Source organism: Colletotrichum truncatum (assembly GCF_014235925.2).
Source record: "Colletotrichum truncatum strain CMES1059 chromosome Unknown Contig_0004, whole genome shotgun sequence".
NCBI lineage: Eukaryota > Fungi > Ascomycota > Sordariomycetes > Glomerellales > Glomerellaceae > Colletotrichum > Colletotrichum truncatum.
In genome coordinates, this window is record NW_027222401.1 from 2,039,962 (window position 1) to 2,059,472 (window position 19,511).

The 19,511-nt window shown below is 53.9% G+C and overlaps 6 protein-coding genes across 6 annotated transcripts; 4 read left to right on the forward strand and 2 right to left on the reverse strand.

The window, feature by feature from the left end:
- Window positions 1–812: 812 nt before the first annotated feature.
- Window positions 813–4,879, forward strand: CTRU02_207350 (oxysterol binding protein; the record flags this gene model as incomplete). The annotated part of the gene is made up of 3 exons (XM_036719259.1): window positions 813–832; window positions 1,047–3,612; window positions 3,674–4,879. 3 exons carry the CDS (start codon window positions 813–815, stop codon window positions 4,877–4,879), a joined length of 3,792 nt encoding a protein of 1,263 aa, XP_036588966.1.
- Window positions 4,880–5,758: 879 nt separating this feature from the next.
- Window positions 5,759–7,014, forward strand: CTRU02_207351 (Acyl-coenzyme A thioesterase 8; the record flags this gene model as incomplete). Its single annotated transcript, XM_036719258.1, has 3 exons — window positions 5,759–5,863; window positions 5,980–6,864; window positions 6,949–7,014. The coding sequence occupies 3 exons, from the start codon at window positions 5,759–5,761 to the stop codon at window positions 7,012–7,014; spliced, it is 1,056 nt and encodes a 351-aa protein (XP_036588965.1).
- A 1,041-nt stretch (window positions 7,015–8,055) lies between these two features.
- Window positions 8,056–9,807, reverse strand: CTRU02_207352 (phytoene dehydrogenase; the record flags this gene model as incomplete). The annotated part of the gene is made up of 1 exon (XM_036719257.1): window positions 8,056–9,807. One exon carries the CDS (start codon window positions 9,805–9,807, stop codon window positions 8,056–8,058), a length of 1,752 nt encoding a protein of 583 aa, XP_036588964.1.
- Window positions 9,808–11,625: 1,818 nt separating this feature from the next.
- Window positions 11,626–13,488, forward strand: CTRU02_207353 (squalene/phytoene synthase; the record flags this gene model as incomplete). Its single annotated transcript, XM_070204872.1, has 3 exons — window positions 11,626–11,648; window positions 11,699–12,622; window positions 12,660–13,488. The coding sequence occupies 3 exons, from the start codon at window positions 11,626–11,628 to the stop codon at window positions 13,486–13,488; spliced, it is 1,776 nt and encodes a 591-aa protein (XP_070061405.1).
- A 522-nt stretch (window positions 13,489–14,010) lies between these two features.
- Window positions 14,011–15,084, forward strand: CTRU02_207354 (thioesterase family protein; the record flags this gene model as incomplete). The annotated part of the gene is made up of 2 exons (XM_036719255.1): window positions 14,011–14,241; window positions 14,302–15,084. 2 exons carry the CDS (start codon window positions 14,011–14,013, stop codon window positions 15,082–15,084), a joined length of 1,014 nt encoding a protein of 337 aa, XP_036588962.1.
- A 994-nt stretch (window positions 15,085–16,078) lies between these two features.
- On the reverse strand, window positions 16,079–18,210 carry CTRU02_207355 (cryptochrome dash; the record flags this gene model as incomplete). The annotated part of the gene is made up of 2 exons (XM_036719254.1): window positions 16,079–17,645; window positions 17,705–18,210. 2 exons carry the CDS (start codon window positions 18,208–18,210, stop codon window positions 16,079–16,081), a joined length of 2,073 nt encoding a protein of 690 aa, XP_036588961.1.
- Window positions 18,211–19,511: the final 1,301 nt, after the last annotated feature.

Below are 19,511 nucleotides of genomic sequence, written 5' to 3' on the forward strand. Positions count from 1 at the left end.
GGAGGAAGAAGAGGGGCGACGCTGACAGCTAATAAAATGAAGAAAAGGTACGGGTAGGCGTTGTTCCCGGTATCCTCTCCATGGCCCGATTTGGACGGGGCTATGTAAAATAGCGTCGAGATATCCGCTCTTAGGTTACCTTGAAGCATTATGTTCAGCGTGTTAGATGTGGCATAGAGGGGGGCTGAGGAGGAAGGGGAGGGGAGGGGAGGAGGGGGACATGGACATATTCAGCGTGATTTCATTGCCTCCATTTTCGGTTTCGCTCTTTTTGTATTTTATTTTATTTCATTTTTTGCAACTTTGGAAATACCCGGCGACAACAACAAACTGCAATCATTTCCTTCCTTCTTTCTCTTTCTCGCCTTTTCCTCCCCCTCGTTCTCAACGAAGCAAGGTGCCCTTCGTTTTCACTAAATCATCATCATCCTCCTGTTCCAGTTCAGCTTCCTCAAGCTTTCCGCCGCCCCCCTCTCCCCCTCCCCCTTATCGCAGCCCGCCTTGATCCGTTTACCTTGTTGTCGCCGACCGAAGCACGTCTCACCTTGACTTTCCCCCCATCTCCCCTCCCTTTACCCCCTGTCCTGCCAGCAGGTCCGAGTACCCAATCATTGCACCAAGCATAAACTGTGATTCCTTGTTCACCTGGTGCTCCATTCCATTACATACGTACATATAAACTCACACTATCTTACGACCAGAGTGGGGAACCCACCTGCTGGCCCGCTGCTTCTGCTGTCCTTGTGAAGCTTGGTTTCTCCGTTGCTGTCACTTGCTGTTGCTGCTGCTACCGCCGCTGGCTTCTCTGCAAAATGTCGGATACTGGAGATAGGTAAGTTTTCTTTGCACTCTTTTTTTGTTTTAAACACAACTCTGCATCAAGGCTGGTATGCATTCCATGGGTCACTGGCTCGCGCACCGTGAGACAGCTTCTCCCATTACTTGCATACCTTCCACGCGTCCTGCAGCACTACAGCAACCTTCGCTGTGCCGACCCGACCTTGGCAGATTGGGAACAGGTAGCTGACACTTTCCTGACTTGCCAGCACCCACAAGCGGTCAAAATCCGCTGCTGCCCTCTCCCTCCTCCGAAGAAACCACTCCCGCGGCGACGAAGATCCTTCCAACTCGGACGACGGTGCGCCGCTGACGTCGCCCACCCTCCCAGCGACATCCCAAACAAACATATCCATGGCCCAAAACGCCGTTCGGGGCGTCTCCGCCTCCCGCCTTTCTACAACTTCCCCCTCCATGGGCCGCGTCCCCTCACACAACAGTCCGCCTGCCGGTTTGACTTCCAAAATGAGCAACGTCGGAAGCGAAAAGGGCGTCTCTCTCGAACAGTCTGTTCGCAAGTTTCGCATCGTCGAGGCTCTGCGGAGCGGCGACACTGCCTCCATTTCCAAGGTCATACGGGACACTGCCGAGGGCGGCCCTCGAACAAGCATATCCTCCATCAGCACACTGAGCGGCCCCGGCCTCGACGACACCACGGTGCTGCACCTCGCGATCCAATGCGCAGAGTTCCAGGTCGTCGAGTACGTGCTGTCTGATGGTGCAGGCATCCTCGACGTCAACGCAAGAGATAAAGATGGCAATACCCCGCTGCACATTGCTGCGACGCAGGGCCGAAGCCAGGTGGTCAAGCTGCTGCTTGAGCAGAAGGACATCAACGATGCAATCGCCAACTTCAAGGGCCAGCTACCCATTGACGTTGCCCGCAACCCCGACATCTTTCAACAGCTGCAGCTTTCGCGCTCATTGTTCGCCGAGAACAAGGTCCGGCAGATCCAGACTCTGATTACACAGAACGATTACAAGGCCCTTGAGACCGTCCTTGAAGAGCCCCGCCTCAAACAGGTCCTCGACATTAATAGTACCGAATTTGCGACCGACCCTACCACCGTCCAGGCTGGCGGCACCCTGCTTCATGAGGCTGCGCGGAAGAAGAACACGCAGCTGATCCAAGTGCTCCTGCTCCATGGTGCAGACCCTTTCCGCAGAGATCGGAAGGGAAAGCTGCCTCAGGACGTTACAAAAGATGATCATACAAAGCAAATGCTGAAGCGATCGCCTGCCGCCGTCGCGGCTCAAAGAGGCATCCAGGAGAAGGCCGTCCTCGGCCAGGCGGCGTCGCAGGGAGTCGGGGCTGCCTCCTCCGGAGACCCGGTGGCAGGAAGAGAGGCTAGGGAGATGAAGGGATACTTGAAGAAGTGGACCAACTACCGTAAGGGATATCAGCTTCGATGGTTCGTGCTCGAGGACGGCGTCCTGAGCTACTACAAACACCAAGATGACGCTGGCTCTGCCTGTCGTGGTGCCATCAATACTCGTATTGCCAAGTTGCATATGAGTGCCGACGAGAAGACCAAGTTTGAGATCATCGGCAAATCCTCTGTCAAGTACACTTTGAAGGCGAACCATGAAGTCGAAGCTAAGCGCTGGTTTTGGGCTCTGAACAACTCAATTCAATGGACAAAGGACCAGGCCAAGGAGGAAGAGCGCCAACGGCAACGCGGTGCTGAGCTCCTGAGACAGGCAAAGGCCGAGCAAGCTGGAAAGTCGCCAGAGCTCTCCATCAACGAGGCCGCGAGTGAGAGCGCCAGCGTGGCTGATACAAGGAGTAGTAGTGTGCATATACCGCGAACGCAATCGCACACCAAGATGTCTGTACCAAAGAGCGATTTTGCCGGCGCAAGCACCATTGCTAGCAACGACGATGATTTTGCCGACGCTGCTACGGACGCCGGCATGTCAAGAGCTGCTGGGAATGGCCATCATGACCCAGATGATGACGATGACGACTTTGAAGATGCCAGCAGCCGCGAGGAGCCTGCAGTCAACAAGGATGCCTTTAACATTACCGCACAGTCAGCCAAGCTCCAGCTTGATACCATCTCCGCAGTCAACGCTGCCATGCTGTCTGAAGCCTCCAAGAACCCCAACACCACCGTCTCCGATCCCAAAGTAGCACAAGCTCTCGCAACGTACGACGCTGCTATCAGAAGTTTGACAGGCCTGGTCGGAGATCTCATGCGAATTTCCAAGGACCGTGATGCCTACTGGCAGTACCGGCTGGACCGCGAGACTGACATGCGTCGCATGTGGGAAGAGAGCATGGCCAAGGTTGCGAAGGAGCAAGAGATCCTAGAGGAGCGTGTTGACCAGGCCGAGCAGAAGCGCAAGGCTGCCAAGCGTGCGCTTCGTGAGGTCATGAGCGAATCACAAGTCGGTACCAATCAGAAGGAAGCAGAACAAATCGACGGGACCGCGACCGTCGAGGCGGCTGTGGGAACCGACGACGATATTGAGATGCCGCCCAAGTCACCGCAGAGGAGCCTTTCCAGGAAGAAGACGGCACTTGACCAAATTGCCCTTTCGGATTCTGAGTCGGAAGATGAGGATGAGTTCTTTGACGCGGTGGATGCCGGGGAAGTTGAGGTTACCGAGCTGCCACCCGCTGAGGCTACTTCATCTCCCCAGGAGGAAACGCAGCAGCAGCTTGTCGTCTCTGGTAGCACAGACATTAGCAGTTCGTTCAAGGGCTATGAGAATGGTGTCAGAACCAGGCTCAAGATGGATGCGGATAACCGCCCCAAGATTTCACTTTGGGTGAGTTTCTTAGATATCTCGAAACATTGTGCACTGAAGACGATGGGCTAACACTTGGCAGGGAATTCTCAAATCAATGATTGGAAAGGACATGACCAAGATGACTCTGCCCGTGTCCTTTAATGAGCCCACATCACTCCTGTACCGTGCTGGCGAGGACATGGAATACGTCGATCTTTTGGACCAGGCCGCAGAACGTTCGGATTCGATTGAGCGTCTCATTTACGTGGCTGCCTTTGCTGCCAGTGAGTATGCTTCCACTATCGGACGTGTCGCCAAGCCCTTCAACCCGCTACTTGGAGAGACGTTTGAGTACGTCCGACCTGATAAAAACTACCGCTTGTTCATTGAACAGGTCAGCCATCACCCGCCTATTGGTGCTCTCTGGGCCGAGTCTCCCAGGTGGACTTATTGGGGTGAATCGGCTGTCAAGTCCAGGTTCCTAGGAAAGTCCTTCGACGTTAACCATCTCGGCACGTGGTTTCTGAAGCTCAGACCCACGGCAGGGGGCAAGGAGGAACTCTACACCTGGAAGAAGGTTACGTCGTCCGTCATTGGCATCATTACTGGCAACCCTACGGTGGACAACTACGGACCTATGGAAGTCAAGAACTGGACAACGGGTGAAGTGTGTCAGATGGATTTCCAGCCGCGTGGATGGAAAGCGTCGAGCGCGTACAAGGTCTCAGGCAAGGTTCTTGACACCGACGGCAGGGTGCGGTATAGCATGGGTGGTAGATGGAACTCGAAGCTGTATGCAAGACTCACGCCTGGATATGAAGCCACGATTGAGGACCCTGGCGATTCCGCGTCTGTCCACAAAGGCAGCATCTCCGACCCGAACCGGGCGTTCCTCATCTGGCAAGCCAACCCTCGTCCGCCCAATATTCCCTTCAACCTCACACCCTTCGTTCTCACCTTCAACCACATCGATGACAAACTCCGACCATGGATCGCACCTACCGACTCGCGTCTGCGTCCAGATCAGCGCGCCATGGAGGATGGCGAATACGATTTTGCGGCCGTCGAAAAGAACCGTCTCGAGGAGGCACAACGTGCTCGAAGAAGGCACCGCGAGGCAAAGGGCACCGAGTTCAAATCGGCTTGGTTCGAGAAGACGACGTGTGAAATTACGGGCGTGCAGTACTGGAAGTTTAATGGCAAGTACTGGGAGCAGAGAGAAAAGGGAGGACCTGAAGGAGACCCTCACACATGGGATGGCTTGGAACCCATCTATGAAGACTTTGTGGAGGAGGTAGAGGAATAGAGTTGCACCACGAAGCGTATTTTAAAGCAGATAGTTCAGAAACAGATAGTTCGAAAGCTGCAGCTGTTGGATGGATCAAGGGGCACTCGGTGGACCGTCTCTGAGAGCTGGTGAACCAGGTTGCTCCAAAGCTGTTCGATAGTATGCTGAAGACAGTAATGGCTCATAACTGGCAACAATATCTCTCTGGAGCCTACGCACTCGCAGAGCTTGCTTTTGTGTGTAGATGCTGTTCAGACAGATGCACCCAGTGTAGTATATCCATGCTATCCCATGTGCTTCCGAGTACAAGCAACAGACTCTGCGACTACATTATTCTTATTACTATGGTATGGACTGGCCGATTACATACGTACAACTGCCAAGAAGCTTGTGATGCCGTCGGTAAGGGCTCGTGCACGGTGAATAGTCAACATTCAATATTTACCTCTGGCCGAATCCCGGCCCCAGAGTACGTACTTGGAGCCAGTAATACGGGTACCTTGCCTTACCGGCACCGGTGCCAGCGTTACTCCACTTTGGACCTCGGCAGTTTCCCAAAACGTTACCCTCGTCCTTCATCAATGTTACTTAACTAGGGGCCACCTGCACGACGAAAGCCCCTGGTACTCTGACCCGGACTCGTGGGACCTACAGCTTTCATAGACCCCTCCCCCATCATCTCATCCATCATTGTTCATCAAATTGACATTGTGTCGCTTCGCCTCATCCGTTGGGACTCGGGCGTGAGTTATAGAGGCTTGTGTTTGAGACAAAAAAAAAAAAAAAAACGCCAAGACGCGACGTTTTAGATCTGTGTTGGGTCAACGTAGAAGACTCAATTCTCCATAACGACCGGCCTTCAGAGATATCTAGAGCACAAACCACAAAGAAGACATAATGGCGGCTGGCAGATCAACCATTATGCGGCCTCCGCCGGAGGACCCTAATAAGAGCCCGATCGAGAACGTATTGGAAGTGACGGAACTGGGAGTACTGGGCCCGGTGAGTACTCGGGCTGCCCCCTTCCCACGATCCTGCTCAAAACGTCACTTATCCGTTATGCCTGGGATCGAGACCACAAGAATATCAAGTAGATGGGCTGAGCTAATACTTTCCAGGACATCTTCACCAACACTCGCCAACCATGGCATCCCCCGGGCGCCCGTGGCATCTTCGGCGGCGCTGTGATCGCGCAGTGTCTCGCTTCCGCACAAAAGACTGTACCAAATGACTTCTTCGTGCACTCGTGCCACTGCTATTTCTTACTCGCCGGCTCCTCCGAGATTCCAATTTTGTTCCATGTCGAACGTGTGCGTGATGGGCGGTCGTTCGCGACGAGAACCGTACAGGCTCGTCAGCGGGGGCGATGTATTTTCACGACGACTGTGTCGTTTGTGAAGGAGGGGAGCGGTGGTGAAAAGCAAGTGCGGCACGCCGCGCCGCTGCCGGAGGGCGTGAGGCCCCCGCCGAATGACTGGAAGGGTGAGCCGGAGTGGTCTACGCATTCGCCTTTCCAGACGTACCGGATTTCGCTGGTCGGCGGGAAGGACGCGGAGCCGCATCAGCTGAAGTCGAGGAACTGGGTTCGGGCCAGGGGGAAGATCAGCGTGAGCGGAGGCCACCAGGCGCATTTGAATGCTTTGGCGTACATGTCTGACAGCTACTTTATCGGCACCGTCGGACGGATTCACAAGTTGTGGAGGTTCCCGTTCAAACCGGAGGAGTTTGACGAGCTGCCGCCGGACCTGAAGGAGCAGGTTGAGCGGCTCAACGAGTTTGAGGGAAACACTGAAGGCGGGGTGGAGTATTGGAAGACGAGGCCGCATCTGGGCATGATGGTTTCCCTGGATCACTCGATTTACTTCCATGAGCCGAGGAGAGTGATGGCGGACGAGTGGCTTTTCACGGAGATGGAGAGCCCGTGGAGCGGAGACGGAAGGGGAGTTGTGCTGCAAAAGATTTTCGGGGCGGACGGGACGCTTCTGGCTACCTGCGTTCAGGAGGTGAGTTACCCCTTTGCTTGCATGCAGCGGAGCATAATAAGGAAGATCGGGGCTGCTGGAGCATTGCTAACGTGTGTGGTTTAGGGCGTTGTGAGATTGAAGCAGGAGGAGGATGATGTTGAGAAGGATGAGCCCAAGGCTAAATTGTAAAAAGAGAGATGGCGGTTTGTGTGAGTAAAATGTTGGATACGACTCTTTTTTTTTTTTTTTTTTGGATTACATTGATAGACGAGACTTTCCGGTCTGCGAATCTTGTTATCTTGGTCCCCTGTTAAGGAGTTGGAAGACCGGACGAACTCTGTAGATCTTGTCTCAATTACGCTCGCTGAGGTCGTTGTTCGCGTCAAGCTGTGCTGTGTTCTGGGGGCGATATCAACCTTGTTCCTTTGCGGTCCAAGTCAGTAGTAAGCTGCAATCGACCTGGCGATGGATGACTTGCGGTTTCCCCCCCCCCCCCCCCCCTTTAACATACCTGCTGTTTTATGAGATAAACGCCAAATTCAGGTACATTTTAAAGGTTCTTTTCTACCTTTGCCAGTGCCGTGAATATGAGGTATGTAGTAAGTGGAAGTCGTGGTGTGAGGCTTACGTTGGCGCACTCTTCAAATCGAAGACATACTACGGAGGTGCCTCCCAAAACTTTTGACCAGGGCGAGGTATAGAATCACCTCGCCAACCTTATCAATACCTAGCATACACTAGTCTCGGATTAACTCCTTATAAAAAATTCACTTCAGGCATGTTCAGTCCCTGAAAAATAAATGTTTAGCGACTGACCCTTGCTGATTCTAATAAGCAGAAGTCCATAGATGTAGATGTGTTAATCCGGGCCCATAGCTACCTGGAGGCCTGGTCGAAACTTTTGGGAGGCTCCTCCGTATATCTACGGAATTGCTTACAGGTTGTTTATTCCAGGGGTTATTCACAGCACATATGACAGAGTGTTCTTATACCTGGACGGAACGGAACAAAAAACAGGCCGTCGTTTACTACTTGAAGTTGCGAACGGTACATGCTCCCTCACCCCTAGACTTAATTCACACTCAATGGCTCAAGGATAAAGGGTACGATTTAATTACTGACAGGTTATCCCGCTCAAAATGATTCCAATTGCTCAAATTCAGACGATTCTATACCCCCATTCATCATCATTCAATAATTTTAAATCCAGCGCTCACCAACGCCAGACCTTTAGCACACGAGGCTCTGGACCGTCGGCCAGAGATACAGGTAAGAAACGGACAGGAAGAACACGATAAGCAAGACGGCGACCTCCTCCGAGCCGAAGTGGAACCCGTACCGCACCTTGTCCAGCTTGCCGTTCTGCGGCGACTCCTTCTGCGGCTGCAACATGCCGCCAAACCCCCTGGCCCACGGCACTTCCAGGCCGCGATCGTCGAGGATCTGCTCGGCCGTGATCTTGGCCCCGGCCATGACGATCGGCACGCCGGTTCCGGGGTGCGTGCTCGCGCCGACGAAGTAGGCGTTGTCGAGGCCCTCGGCGCGCGTCCGCGGGCGGAAGGCGAGGACGTTGAAGAAGCCGTGCGTCAGGCCCAGGATGGCGCCCTTGTCGAGGTTGAACTTGTCCTCCCAAGTCAGCGGCGTGTTGACGATCTCGTGCGTGATCATGTCCTGCAGGGGCGCGCATCCCGTGCGGGCGCTGATGATGGGGAGGATGGCGGCGCGGGCGCGGGCGACGATGGCGTCCCAGTCCTTTTGTTCCGTCGGCAGGCCGTCGGCGCCGCCGTCGTCCCCGCCGTTCTTGGACTGCGACAGGTGGCCGACGGGCACGAGGACGATGACGGTGTCTTTGCCCTCGGGGGCTGCCGAGGGGTCGACGCGGCTGGGGACGTTGACGTAGAAGCTCGGCTCGTCGGGGAGGGAGTGGTGCTTGAAGATTGCGTCAAACGACTCCCGGTACTCCTCCGCGAGGAAGATATTGTGGGTGGACAGCTCGGGGACCTTGCGGTCCAGGCACCAGTAGAAGGAGATGGAGCTGCAGCTTGCCTCTCTCTTCTGGAGGGACTTGCTGTAGTTGGAAATGGTCGGCGTCTGGGGGAGGAGGTTGCCGTAGGCGTAGACCAGGTCGGCATTGACGACCACGACGTCGGCGGTCAGTGATTCTCCTGATTCGAGGACAACACCCGTCGCCTTTTGGCCGTCTGTCAGGACGCGGGACACGGGCGTGTTCAGGCGGTAATTCACGCCTAGCCGCTCGCCGATGCGGACCAGCGCGGCGACCACGGAGTGGAATCCGCCGCGCGGGTACCAAATGCCCTCGGCGAACTCGGTGTACTGCAGCAGAGAGTACGTTGCCGGCGCATCAAAGGGCGACATTCCCATGTACATGACGGCGAACGTGAACACCCTCCTCAAGCGCTCCGACCAGAAATATCTACTCGCTCTGCTCCAAATGCTCTCGAGCGGGTGCAGGTTGACGACGTGCCTCACGAAGCTCGGTCTTGCAAGGTGTATCAGCTTGGTGAAGTTCTTGTGAAGCACATCCCTGACGGAAACCTCGTAGTGGACGTGGGCCTCCTTGAGCCACTGCAGATACCGCTCGAAGCCGTCCTTGCCCTCCCAGCGCTCGATCTGGGTCTTCATGGCGGCGAGGTCGGACGTGTGCTTGAAGAGCTCGCCGTCGTGGAACCATATGTTGTAATTGGTTTCGCAGCGCAGCAGGTCGACGCCCGCGTCTGAGAGGGTAGTGCCCAAGTCGCGGAACGTCTCGTGGAAGAGCTGCGGGAGGAGGAAAAGAGAGGGTCCTTGGTCGAAGCGGTGGCCTTCGTGGTGCATCAGCGAGCAGCGACCGCCCGTGAAGGAGTTCTTTTCGAGGACTGTGACGGAGAAGCCTGCTTTCGCAAGACGAGCTGCGAGAGCTACGCCGCCGGCGCCCGCACCGACGACAATGGCCGTCTTTGGCTTCTCGCCGAGAGAGGGCATTCTGAATGTTCGTTATTGGGGTGGGGTATCTAGTGATATCTAGATATCGAAACAGAACGAAGTCGTCGAGCGAGGTAATTCAGACAATAATAACTGACTACCCAATACGGTACAATCGCCTGCTCATGCTGAAGGGACTTGAGAGCTCGAAGACGAGTAGCATGATGGTAGGGCATCGATTGGCATTCATACTAGATAATTGTCTCGTCATTGGTATCAAGCATGTGAAGAGCAAACCAGTCAAACTTCCGTTCGCATGCCATCGGGTCCACAAAAGCTACGAGAAGGGGCCAGGGGGTGGGAATCGTGCGAGGAAGTGCTCAGCATCGGCCGGTTCGGAAGAGTGATGACACCTCGACTCGGAGGGAGGAGGCCACTGGTGTTGCATTTTGACCGATTGCCTGTCTAGATACACACAGTCTGTTCCACAGATATACTTCAGGCACACCAGCAAGCTAAGCGCCAAGATTGAGACTTGGTGGCGCCGCAGGAACTCAAGGCCCACGCACGTTGTGTGCTTGGCGTGTATGTATACTAGTACATGCCTGTTGCGATCTATCGTATTCGCAGATCGATCGTTTCAATCACTTCATTTGAGCAGTTAAAGGTTGGGAAGTAAGTTCATACGAGGACAGATGAGGCGGTCAATGCCTTGTGCAACAATTCGTCTCGAGTATAAACCTGCATTTGGGTTCAATATGCCATGAATCTTGTTCAACGAACAGTAGACATTCCCACAGGAAATCTACATCACATACACATTTGTCTCACTTCAGTCACTGTTGGGGGCGGCACTAGACCATGTGCCCAACGTGCGTGTGCGATACGGAGTTGATTCCTGCTTGCCTTGTTCCCTCTTGCCGTCCTGCCGTCTTACCATCAGGCTAAAAGAATCCCTGGTTCTGATCAGACATCTGAATCTAGTTTGGGTGGACACCAAAATCCCATGTTTGGATGCACATGTGGTCGTCATAGACTTATTCTACTGGGGCTCAGCGCCCGATTAACACCAACCACAGCCAACCACTTTGCACCAATCTCACTCTAGCTCGCTGCACCCTCATCTAAACATTCAACCTTCCGAAGCCTCACCATCCCTGCCTTTGCCTATCACGATTATCCTTTTTTTCCTTTTCTTTTTATGCTGTTGCCCAAGCTCCCCCCCCCAATATTGCGCGCGCAATCTGTCCAAATTAGGAAAGAAGCTCTCCTAGCGAGCTACATACCACCCCGCCTCCCACCGGTGCTCGAAAATAAAACAAGTCCGAGCACCGAGAAACATCAGCGGAGCAATGCTCCGAAAGACATTGATTTGTTCAGGTTTCCCTTGACACGGGATAATTCTTGACCTCCGAGACCGCTGGGTTGGCCGATCTTTCCGTTATTCTTTCAAACATAACTGCTGACGGTGAATTACCAGCAAGAAAAAGAAGAAAAAAAAAGGACACAAAAGGTGAATTAGACAGCCTGCGTGGGGTCAATTACACCGGGCCACTTCTCACTCACGCTAATGTATCCGTCATCGTTGCGTCTACACCTACTGGGATCTATTTTCATTTCTTACGCTTGCCTGCCCTATCTTGCCTAACCTTGCAGCATCTTGCATTGTTGGCAAATTCGGCTTTTTGGCGGATTACGAAAGGAAGGTGCAATTGTAATGGTAGTGGTGCTGCTGCTGCTGCTGCTGCTGCTGCTACTGCTGAAAGCCACCTAGTCTTTTATCCACCTTGCTGTTCGCTTCACCACCATCAAAACCCGCCTTTTACGCGACTTGGCTTTTTGTGATAGTGCCCAAAGCAATTCACAAATCAGTCCAAGATGGGTTACGACTACGCGTTGGTGTAAGTCAGCAAATCAATCACCTCAAAAACAAGCTCACTGACTCCTATAGGCACCTCAAGTACACCATCCCATTGGCAGCGTTGCTGACCTTTTTCTCATACCCTCTCCTCACTCGGCTCGATATTGTGAGGACACTTTTCATCGTCACAATTGCCTTTGTGGCCACTATTCCTTGGGACTCCTACCTCATCAGAACTGGCATTTGGTCTTATCCGCCCGACGCTGTTCTCGGTCCAACTCTCTTCGACATTCCAATTGAGGAGCTCTTCTTTTTCATAATCCAGACCTACATTACAGCTCAGCTGTATATTATTCTCAACAAGCCTGTTTTGCACGCGCAATACCTCAATTCACCCGCCACCGTTCCCCAATGGATAAAGCACGGAAAAATTCTTGGACAGGTTGCTCTTGCCGGTAGCATCGCGCTGGGCGCCTTCCTGATCATCAAAGAGGGCGAGGGAACATACATGGGCCTGATCCTGGTCTGGGCATGCTTGTTTGCCTTGTTCACTTGGACCATTACCGCACACTTCCTTCTCGCCCTGCCGAAAGCATGTACAGCTCTCCCCATCATCCTTCCCACAGTCTATCTCTGGGTGGTTGATGAGATGGCACTGGGCCGCGGCACATGGGCCATTGAGAGCGGTACCAAGCTTGACATCAAGCTCTTTGGCGACCTGGAGATTGAGGAGGCCACCTTCTTCTTGGTGACCAACATTCTCATTGTCTTTGGGGTGGCTGCCTTTGACAAGGCCGTTGCCGTTTGCGATGTCTTCCCAGACAAGTTTGACAAACCAGCCGATGCTTTATCAATGTCCCTGTTGCGCGCCAGAGTCCTGCCTTCGTCAGAGTACGACATGGAGCGCATTCTCGGTATCCGACAGGCGGTGACCAGACTGGCCAAGAAGAGTCGCAGCTTTTATCTTGCAAGCTCTGTCTTTCCCGGCCGTCTACGCATCGACCTTACCCTGCTGTAAGCCAGGCGCCCCGAATTCCTACACAAGTGCTAACCAAGATACCAGGTACTCCTACTGCCGCCTGGCCGATGACCTCGTCGATGAAGCCGAGAACCCTCAAGAAGCGTCCGTTTGGATTTCCAAGCTCGACCGGCACCTCAGCTTGCTGTACAAGGACCCCGATTCCACATCAGCCCCTCTCGCCTCTCAATATGCAGCAGAGAACTTCCCGCCCTCGGCACTCTCTGCCCTCAACTTGCTTCCCTCTTCTCGCATCCCCCGCGAACCGCTTGCGGAGCTGCTCAAAGGCTTCGAAATGGATTTGTGCTTCAGCAACAACACCTTCCCCATTGCTACACCGGAAGATCTCGAGCTCTATGCCGCCCGCGTCGCCAGCACTGTTGGCCAATCCTGTCTGGAGCTAGTCTTCTGTCACTGCAACCATAACCTACCGCCCTACATGCAAGCCTACCTTCGGAACACAGCGCGCCAGATGGGCTTGGCTCTTCAATTCGTCAATATCGCCCGCGACATCGCCGTCGACGCCAAGATCGGCCGCGTCTACTTGCCGACATCCTGGCTCAAGGACGAAGGTTTGACTCCCGAGGACGTCCTGAGGAACCCCAGCACCGAGCGTGTTGCGAATGTGCGTCGCAGAATCCTCGCCAAGGCTTTCGATCACTACAACGAAGCTCGGGGATCAATGAAGTGGATCCCATCGGAGGCGCGCGGCCCCATGGTGGTCGCTGTGGAGAGTTACATGGAGATAGGTCGCGTCCTGGTGCGCAAAGGCAGCGCCTCTGCCGCGGATGGCACTGGACGGGCTACGGTGCCCAAGTCCCGGCGCGTTTGGGTCGCATGGAGTACCTTGATGGTGTCTTAGGCCGTTCTTACAGTTGTTTTTCTTCTTTTCTTTTCTTTCCTTCTTCCTTCTTCAGCGATGCTTTGCAGTCAGTAGCATTCTAGATGATGCATTAGATAGCATGGCGTTGGTGATAGCATAATGACAAAAGTTTTACGACACAATGTTGCTCGTGGGTTCACAAGTCAAACTAAGAAGCGCGTTGCTTTCCGCAATGGTCTTACTCCACTAAGATCGGTCCGTCCGATCGTAAATCGTAGCGGTGACATCACGGCTCAGCCCGCCCCGATGGTCGGAGGCCCGTGCGGCATGGCCAATGCTCCCTTCACCGAATTTACCGCTCACCGAGACAAGGTGTGGTCTGAGGTCTCCACCACAAAAAAAAAACGACACAAATTAATCCAACGACGTCCTAAACCTATCGCGAGTCCATAACCCATCGCATTGAGCCAATCCACCCTCCTCCTCCACGCTGCCGTCCCGCAGCGTATACCTTCGAATCAAACTCCACAAATACACAAGGAACACGCGATTCGACGAGCAATGTTACCCAGAACAGGTGCGCGCCGTCTCCTGCAGGAGCTCTCGTCCTCCTCCCCGAGCGCGGCGTCGCTCCGAACCCGCGCTCTCCGTCCCTTTACCGCAACAGCGCACCCCTTCCTCCAGAACCGACCCCCGATCAACATACCACAGTCACAACAAGCAGCCGCCTCGGCAGCCCTCCAAAACCTCTCCCACCTCACGCCCGCCCAAATAACAGCCCTCCTCTCCTCGGCCCCTCCTCCCCCACCAGGCGCCGCCATCCCCGGCGTCGCAGGCCACCCCCAACAACAGCAACCCCCTCGCTCGCGCCGCTCCGTCATCCTCCGCCGCTTCGCCTGGGCCATTTTCTTCTTCGCCCTAGGCTACAAGCTAACCGACGACCAAATCGCATCCTTCCGCTTCGCCACGCCCTTCCTCTACCCGCCGGTCGAGTACGAACCAGAAGAGATCCCGCAGTACCGCTCGCATGCGACCACGCAGGCCTTCCAGGAGTACCCGGTGCTCAACGCCATGGTCCCCGCCGTCTCGATATCGGACGGCAAAGTGAGCGTGCGGCCGACGGACTGGGAACACTGGGAACCCTACGAGAGCCTCCCCGCGGACGTCAAGGCGCACCACCTCTGCGCGGGCGCCTTGAACAACCCGAACGCTCTGGGCCTGGTCAACGTCGTTTTCCGGCACAAGCTCACCGGCGAGCTCATCCTCGCCATCGTCTTCGGCCAGAGCACGAGCGGCTGGCCCAGCGTCGTCCACGGCGGCATGCTGAGCACAATCATGGACGAGGCCCTGGGCCGTCTCGCCGCCCTGAATTTCACCGCCGGCACCGCCGTCACGGCCAAGCTGAGCATGGACTTCAAGGAGCCCGTCACCCCGGGCGTCCTGTATCTCGTCCGCGTCCACAAGGCCCTTCCCGAGCTACAGAGGGAACACCCCGGCGCCGAGGATAAGACGGACCGCAAGCTGTGGATCGTCGGCCGCATGGAGGGGCCTGAAGGGGAGACCGCCGTCGAGGCCAGGGGTCTGTTTGTCGTGCCCAAGGGTGTTGATGTCAAACCCCTTGGCAAGCATTTCTAGAGCGTGTCACGTTTTTTTTTTTTTTTTTTTGTGGTGAGCTTTAGAGGCTAAGTAAGGGGCAAAACGAGATGGATGCATTTTGCTGGGCGCTTAGCGATAGATACCAGCGGACGAGTTTCTCCCTTCATTGTAGATTGTGAACGAGCAGAAGTGTTAATGGTGGGGCGTGTCCAAAATGTACGAGTAGGCATATGTGTAGTGTACAGGCTAGCCTTGAGAGTTTGATACTCTACACCCTTTATGTATATATATATATATATATGCCAATGTTTTTCTAAGCTTATACTTGACAGCTTAAACTTGCAGTTGGATGCACGTGGGACACGGTTTCTCAACTGGGGATGATACCCCTGCGATGTTGTCATGTTCACGTACTTAGTCTTTAATGGTACACATCACGTAAATCACCAGCTGTCGGATGTTGGAGTTCAGCTATTGTATCATCATATACTTTTTGTACAGTTTGATCAAGTACACCATGTTAACTTTGGTCTAACAACCTATCCTTTAACCACCCTTGCCGATACTCTCTGTGTTTCGGGCACAGTCTGCCATGTCGAGCAACACATATTGAACGCCTTGCTCATATCAAAGTCATCCCCCCAAGCACAGCTTTGCCAATTCATGTCAATTGGCTTGAGTAGTGTGCAATATTTTGTCTCTGAAAAGCCCCAAATCGTAGTCAGCGTCAGCCATCCTCAGGAAGGAATAACTGCAATACACCATGTGATCACAACTGACCAAACCCATCCTTGCTTCTCAAGTCCTTCTCTTCCTTGCTTGAGCCCTGTACTGCAACGGTAACGTGTGTCATAGGCGGCCTAATCATGCCTAGCAGTCCACTACATGGATATCGGGTGTTAGGGCAACTGTCAGGACAGCAAATCACCTCCCAAAAGCGTATCATGGCCACAACGCCCATCTGCGCAACTTCTTTCCCGAGCATTTACCCGGGACGCTGACCACGTCCTCGTCCACTGCCTCGCAAGTGTCTCTACATTTGCGGGGAAGGGGTGGCAGTGGCCCACTGTGGACGATATTGTCCGTTGTGCATGTAGTAAGGGCTGCTAAAACCTCCTCCTCTAGCACCATAGTTTCCCCGGCCAGCACGATGACCGCCCGCTCCACGGCCACGTCCGCCACGAAAGCTGCCGCGAAAACCGCCATTCGGTCTGTATCCTTGCGGCCCATTCGGCGGAGACCTTGATGATGAGGGGCTGCCGGCACCTTGGCTTGGTTCACCTGAGGGTGGCGCATATCCGCCGTTCGGGGTTGGTGCGCCAGGAGGGCCACGAGAGTGCCCTCCACTACCACCGTTGCTCTGGTTCGAGTTTCCCCGTCCTCTTCTGCGATTGTTGTATTGTCGTCGACCGTTCTTCGGCTTGCCTTCGACAGAGAAATCGATCTTTTTAATAGGGTTAGTGACCATTTCGTTGTCACTCAAACCTAGGCGATCCAGTTCCTCCTGCGATGTAGTCCAAATTTGGAAAACGTTCTCCAGCTTATCCAGGCCCCGTGTCTCGACCACCCATGCCTTGACATATTCGCCTTCCTTGTCGTAATCGAAGGCTTGCTTAACGGGGTTGAAAATTCTGTTGTCACCCCTAGGATCGTTGCCAACGCCAGCGACATATTGCCAATTGGACCAATTGGAGCTCACGTCATAGTCCACAAGCAGGTATTCGTACCATTCGGCCCCATAGCGCCAATCGATGCCCAAGTGCTTGGCCAAAAAGGAAGCAACATTCTGTCGAGCTCTATTAGACGTGTAGCCAGTGTGAATAAGTTCGCGCTGTGAGGCGTCGATCAAGCCCATGCCGGTTGTACCTTCAAGAAACCGTTGCAACGTTTTCTGAGTATCATCGTCTGCTTTGGCAAGGTTTTCGTCAGCCGCGGCGAGATCAGAATTGGTTGTCTTCCATTTAGACGTGCTGTCTTCCTTGAAGCCTGTGACACGGAATAGCTTCTCGCGGAACTTTTTTGTGCAAAGCCGCATATAGTCGCGCCATAGTAGCTCAAAACGGACGGCTTTGGTGCCATCGTTCTCTCCTTTTCCGTATCCCGGAGCATCCTTGAAATCATCTTCCTGCCCATCTTCAAACTTAACCAGCGCCTCGTGGATTTGTCGTGATGTTAAGCAGCCGAGGGCAAGGTATGCCGATAATTTGGTGCTAAAGTCAACGCCGAGGAGTCCATTGCGAGTGTCCTTGTAGTTCGACATTGCTCCTGTCTTGACGAGGTGATGAAGGCGCTTTAGAGCCTCATCTTCACCACCTCTGAACGGATGAACTGACTTCGTCTTCTCAGGGAACTTGGGCTCGTTGGGAAAGGGACTGTCAAGGGGCTTCAACAACGCCGCCTCCAATTCGTCATAGGTGGAGGGTATTTCGAAAGGAGGCTTTTGGGTAGGGATCGCGGATTGGTCTGGGAAGGATGGGATAGAACCCTTCTGCGGCGGTGCCAATGTTGGCTTGGGCTTTTCGCGTAGTGGTTCTTGGGTTTTCCGAAAGGCAGTGAACACGTTGTCCAGTTCATCAGGGCTTTTCATGCCTAGGTCTCGACTAGTGATGATAATAACGTTAGCGTCAAAATGTTAGGTGTTCCTCAATACTCAACTTACTCATCGATGAAATATTTCTCATCCAACCATGTCTTGAAATTGACACCGTGCTTCGAGCAGACGGTGGACACCGCTTTTTCGTCTCTCCGCTCTTCGACAGCTTCCTCGGCCGTCATCCACACAGCGCCAACCTTCTGCTTCTTGTCCATAAACCCTTGGAGGAGATCATCGACAACGTCACCAAATCTACCTGCCCTCAGACACAGACCATTACCCGCGTTCTCCAGGGAGTCCTTAAGGTTCCAAACGGACTGGGCAATAAATTTGGCGCGGTGTGGCCCACATCTCCAGAACTTGCCAACCTCACTGCGGGCCTCTGGGTTGGGGGACTTGCTTCCGTCACGAATAAACCCTGAGATTTCGATCTGGTGAGCTGGGAAGATGTACACGGGAAGAACGTGGGTGAATCCGTGATCAGGGGCGGTTGCAAGGTGATGGAGAATAGGGTTATCCGCAATGCGGAGATCGTGCCGGAGCAGGTAAATGAGAATGTTTGTTGCCGCCATGGTAGGCAGAGTATGCGTCCTAAGCGAAGTACTAATCTTCGCCTAAGAGGATGGATCGATAATGCTCAATGTTAAGAATGCGGTATGGGGTTGCTGATCCTATTGGAGTTGCCCAACTTGGCAAAGGGAAAGAAAAAAAAAAAGGTGCGGGCTGCTGAAAGTCCGAGACAGAAGTAGTAGAGACAACTTTTGCTAACGGTTGTATGAAGGGCGAGGGATGTTGATTTTGTTTGAAAGGTGATGGCAGAAGAGTCTAGACCAAAGTCATGGCGTAAGAGAAGCCGTTGGATCTGCTTAAGCTCCCAGCCAGGCGGGAAAGGATACTAGTGTTGGGATCACCACGACGTATGAGGAAGAAGGTATAGGAGGTAAGGTAAGGTAGAGTGTTAGACTGCGGGCGCGGATGGAAACCGGAGCCAGTAGGCGAGGGACGGAAGGTAAGGATGTGACTTTTTGACGGTTGACAGGGTTCCTTAGGGCAAGGCAGGACCCGGTTGACTTTGGGAGGAGCAGGAGGGGATGTTAGTTTCGCCCCGATAAGAATGACGCAGCTGCCGCTGAATTCAAGGGTCTTGCCACGATGGCTGAGTGGTCAGACGATGAGGCTACAAGCGCCGGCGGTATCGACTTTTGGGTTAATCGATCGGGCTATGATGGTAAAGTTTGGCGGGGAAAGCATTCGATCTCTTTCAGATCGAGCCGTAGGGTAGGGTTGACAAAGCTTTTTGCAAGACAATAGGAGGGAGTATCCGTAACGGGCAGAGTTGTTTACGCAGCCCCTGTTGAAATGGGACACCCGTCCGAGGAACGTTACTCCTGGGGTTTATTGAACTTATGCAGGGTCAATCGTCTCCCCACGAACAGAGCTTAACCTGGAAGGTTGACGGCGCAAGCTCTTTCGAGAGTGGAGTAGTGTACGGTGTGCGGTGCGCGGCGTCAGATATCGAGTGTGCGGCTAACGACTTCGGATAAGTTTGGCTGTTGAACGAGAGGTATTCTGTAGTTTGACAGTAGGGTGGGGAGGAATATGGACGGAAACTCAAGGATCCAACCTGTTTCAAGCGGAGCGAGTGGTCGCCGATGGGGGGTTTTTGGAACGATCACAAGAAGACTCCCCCCTCTTTGCATTAGATGCCTTCATGACCCCGTGGTGGATTGGACCCTGAGATTTTCTTAAACTATTTGGGTCCAGACCCCCCCTGGCGGCCTTTGAAACCCCTACTTGCTAGCAGCTCGATTTGGAATGCCATGTCAGGCGATTCGGCAGGAAAATTGGCACGTCTGTTAGAGTTGGCCGTTAC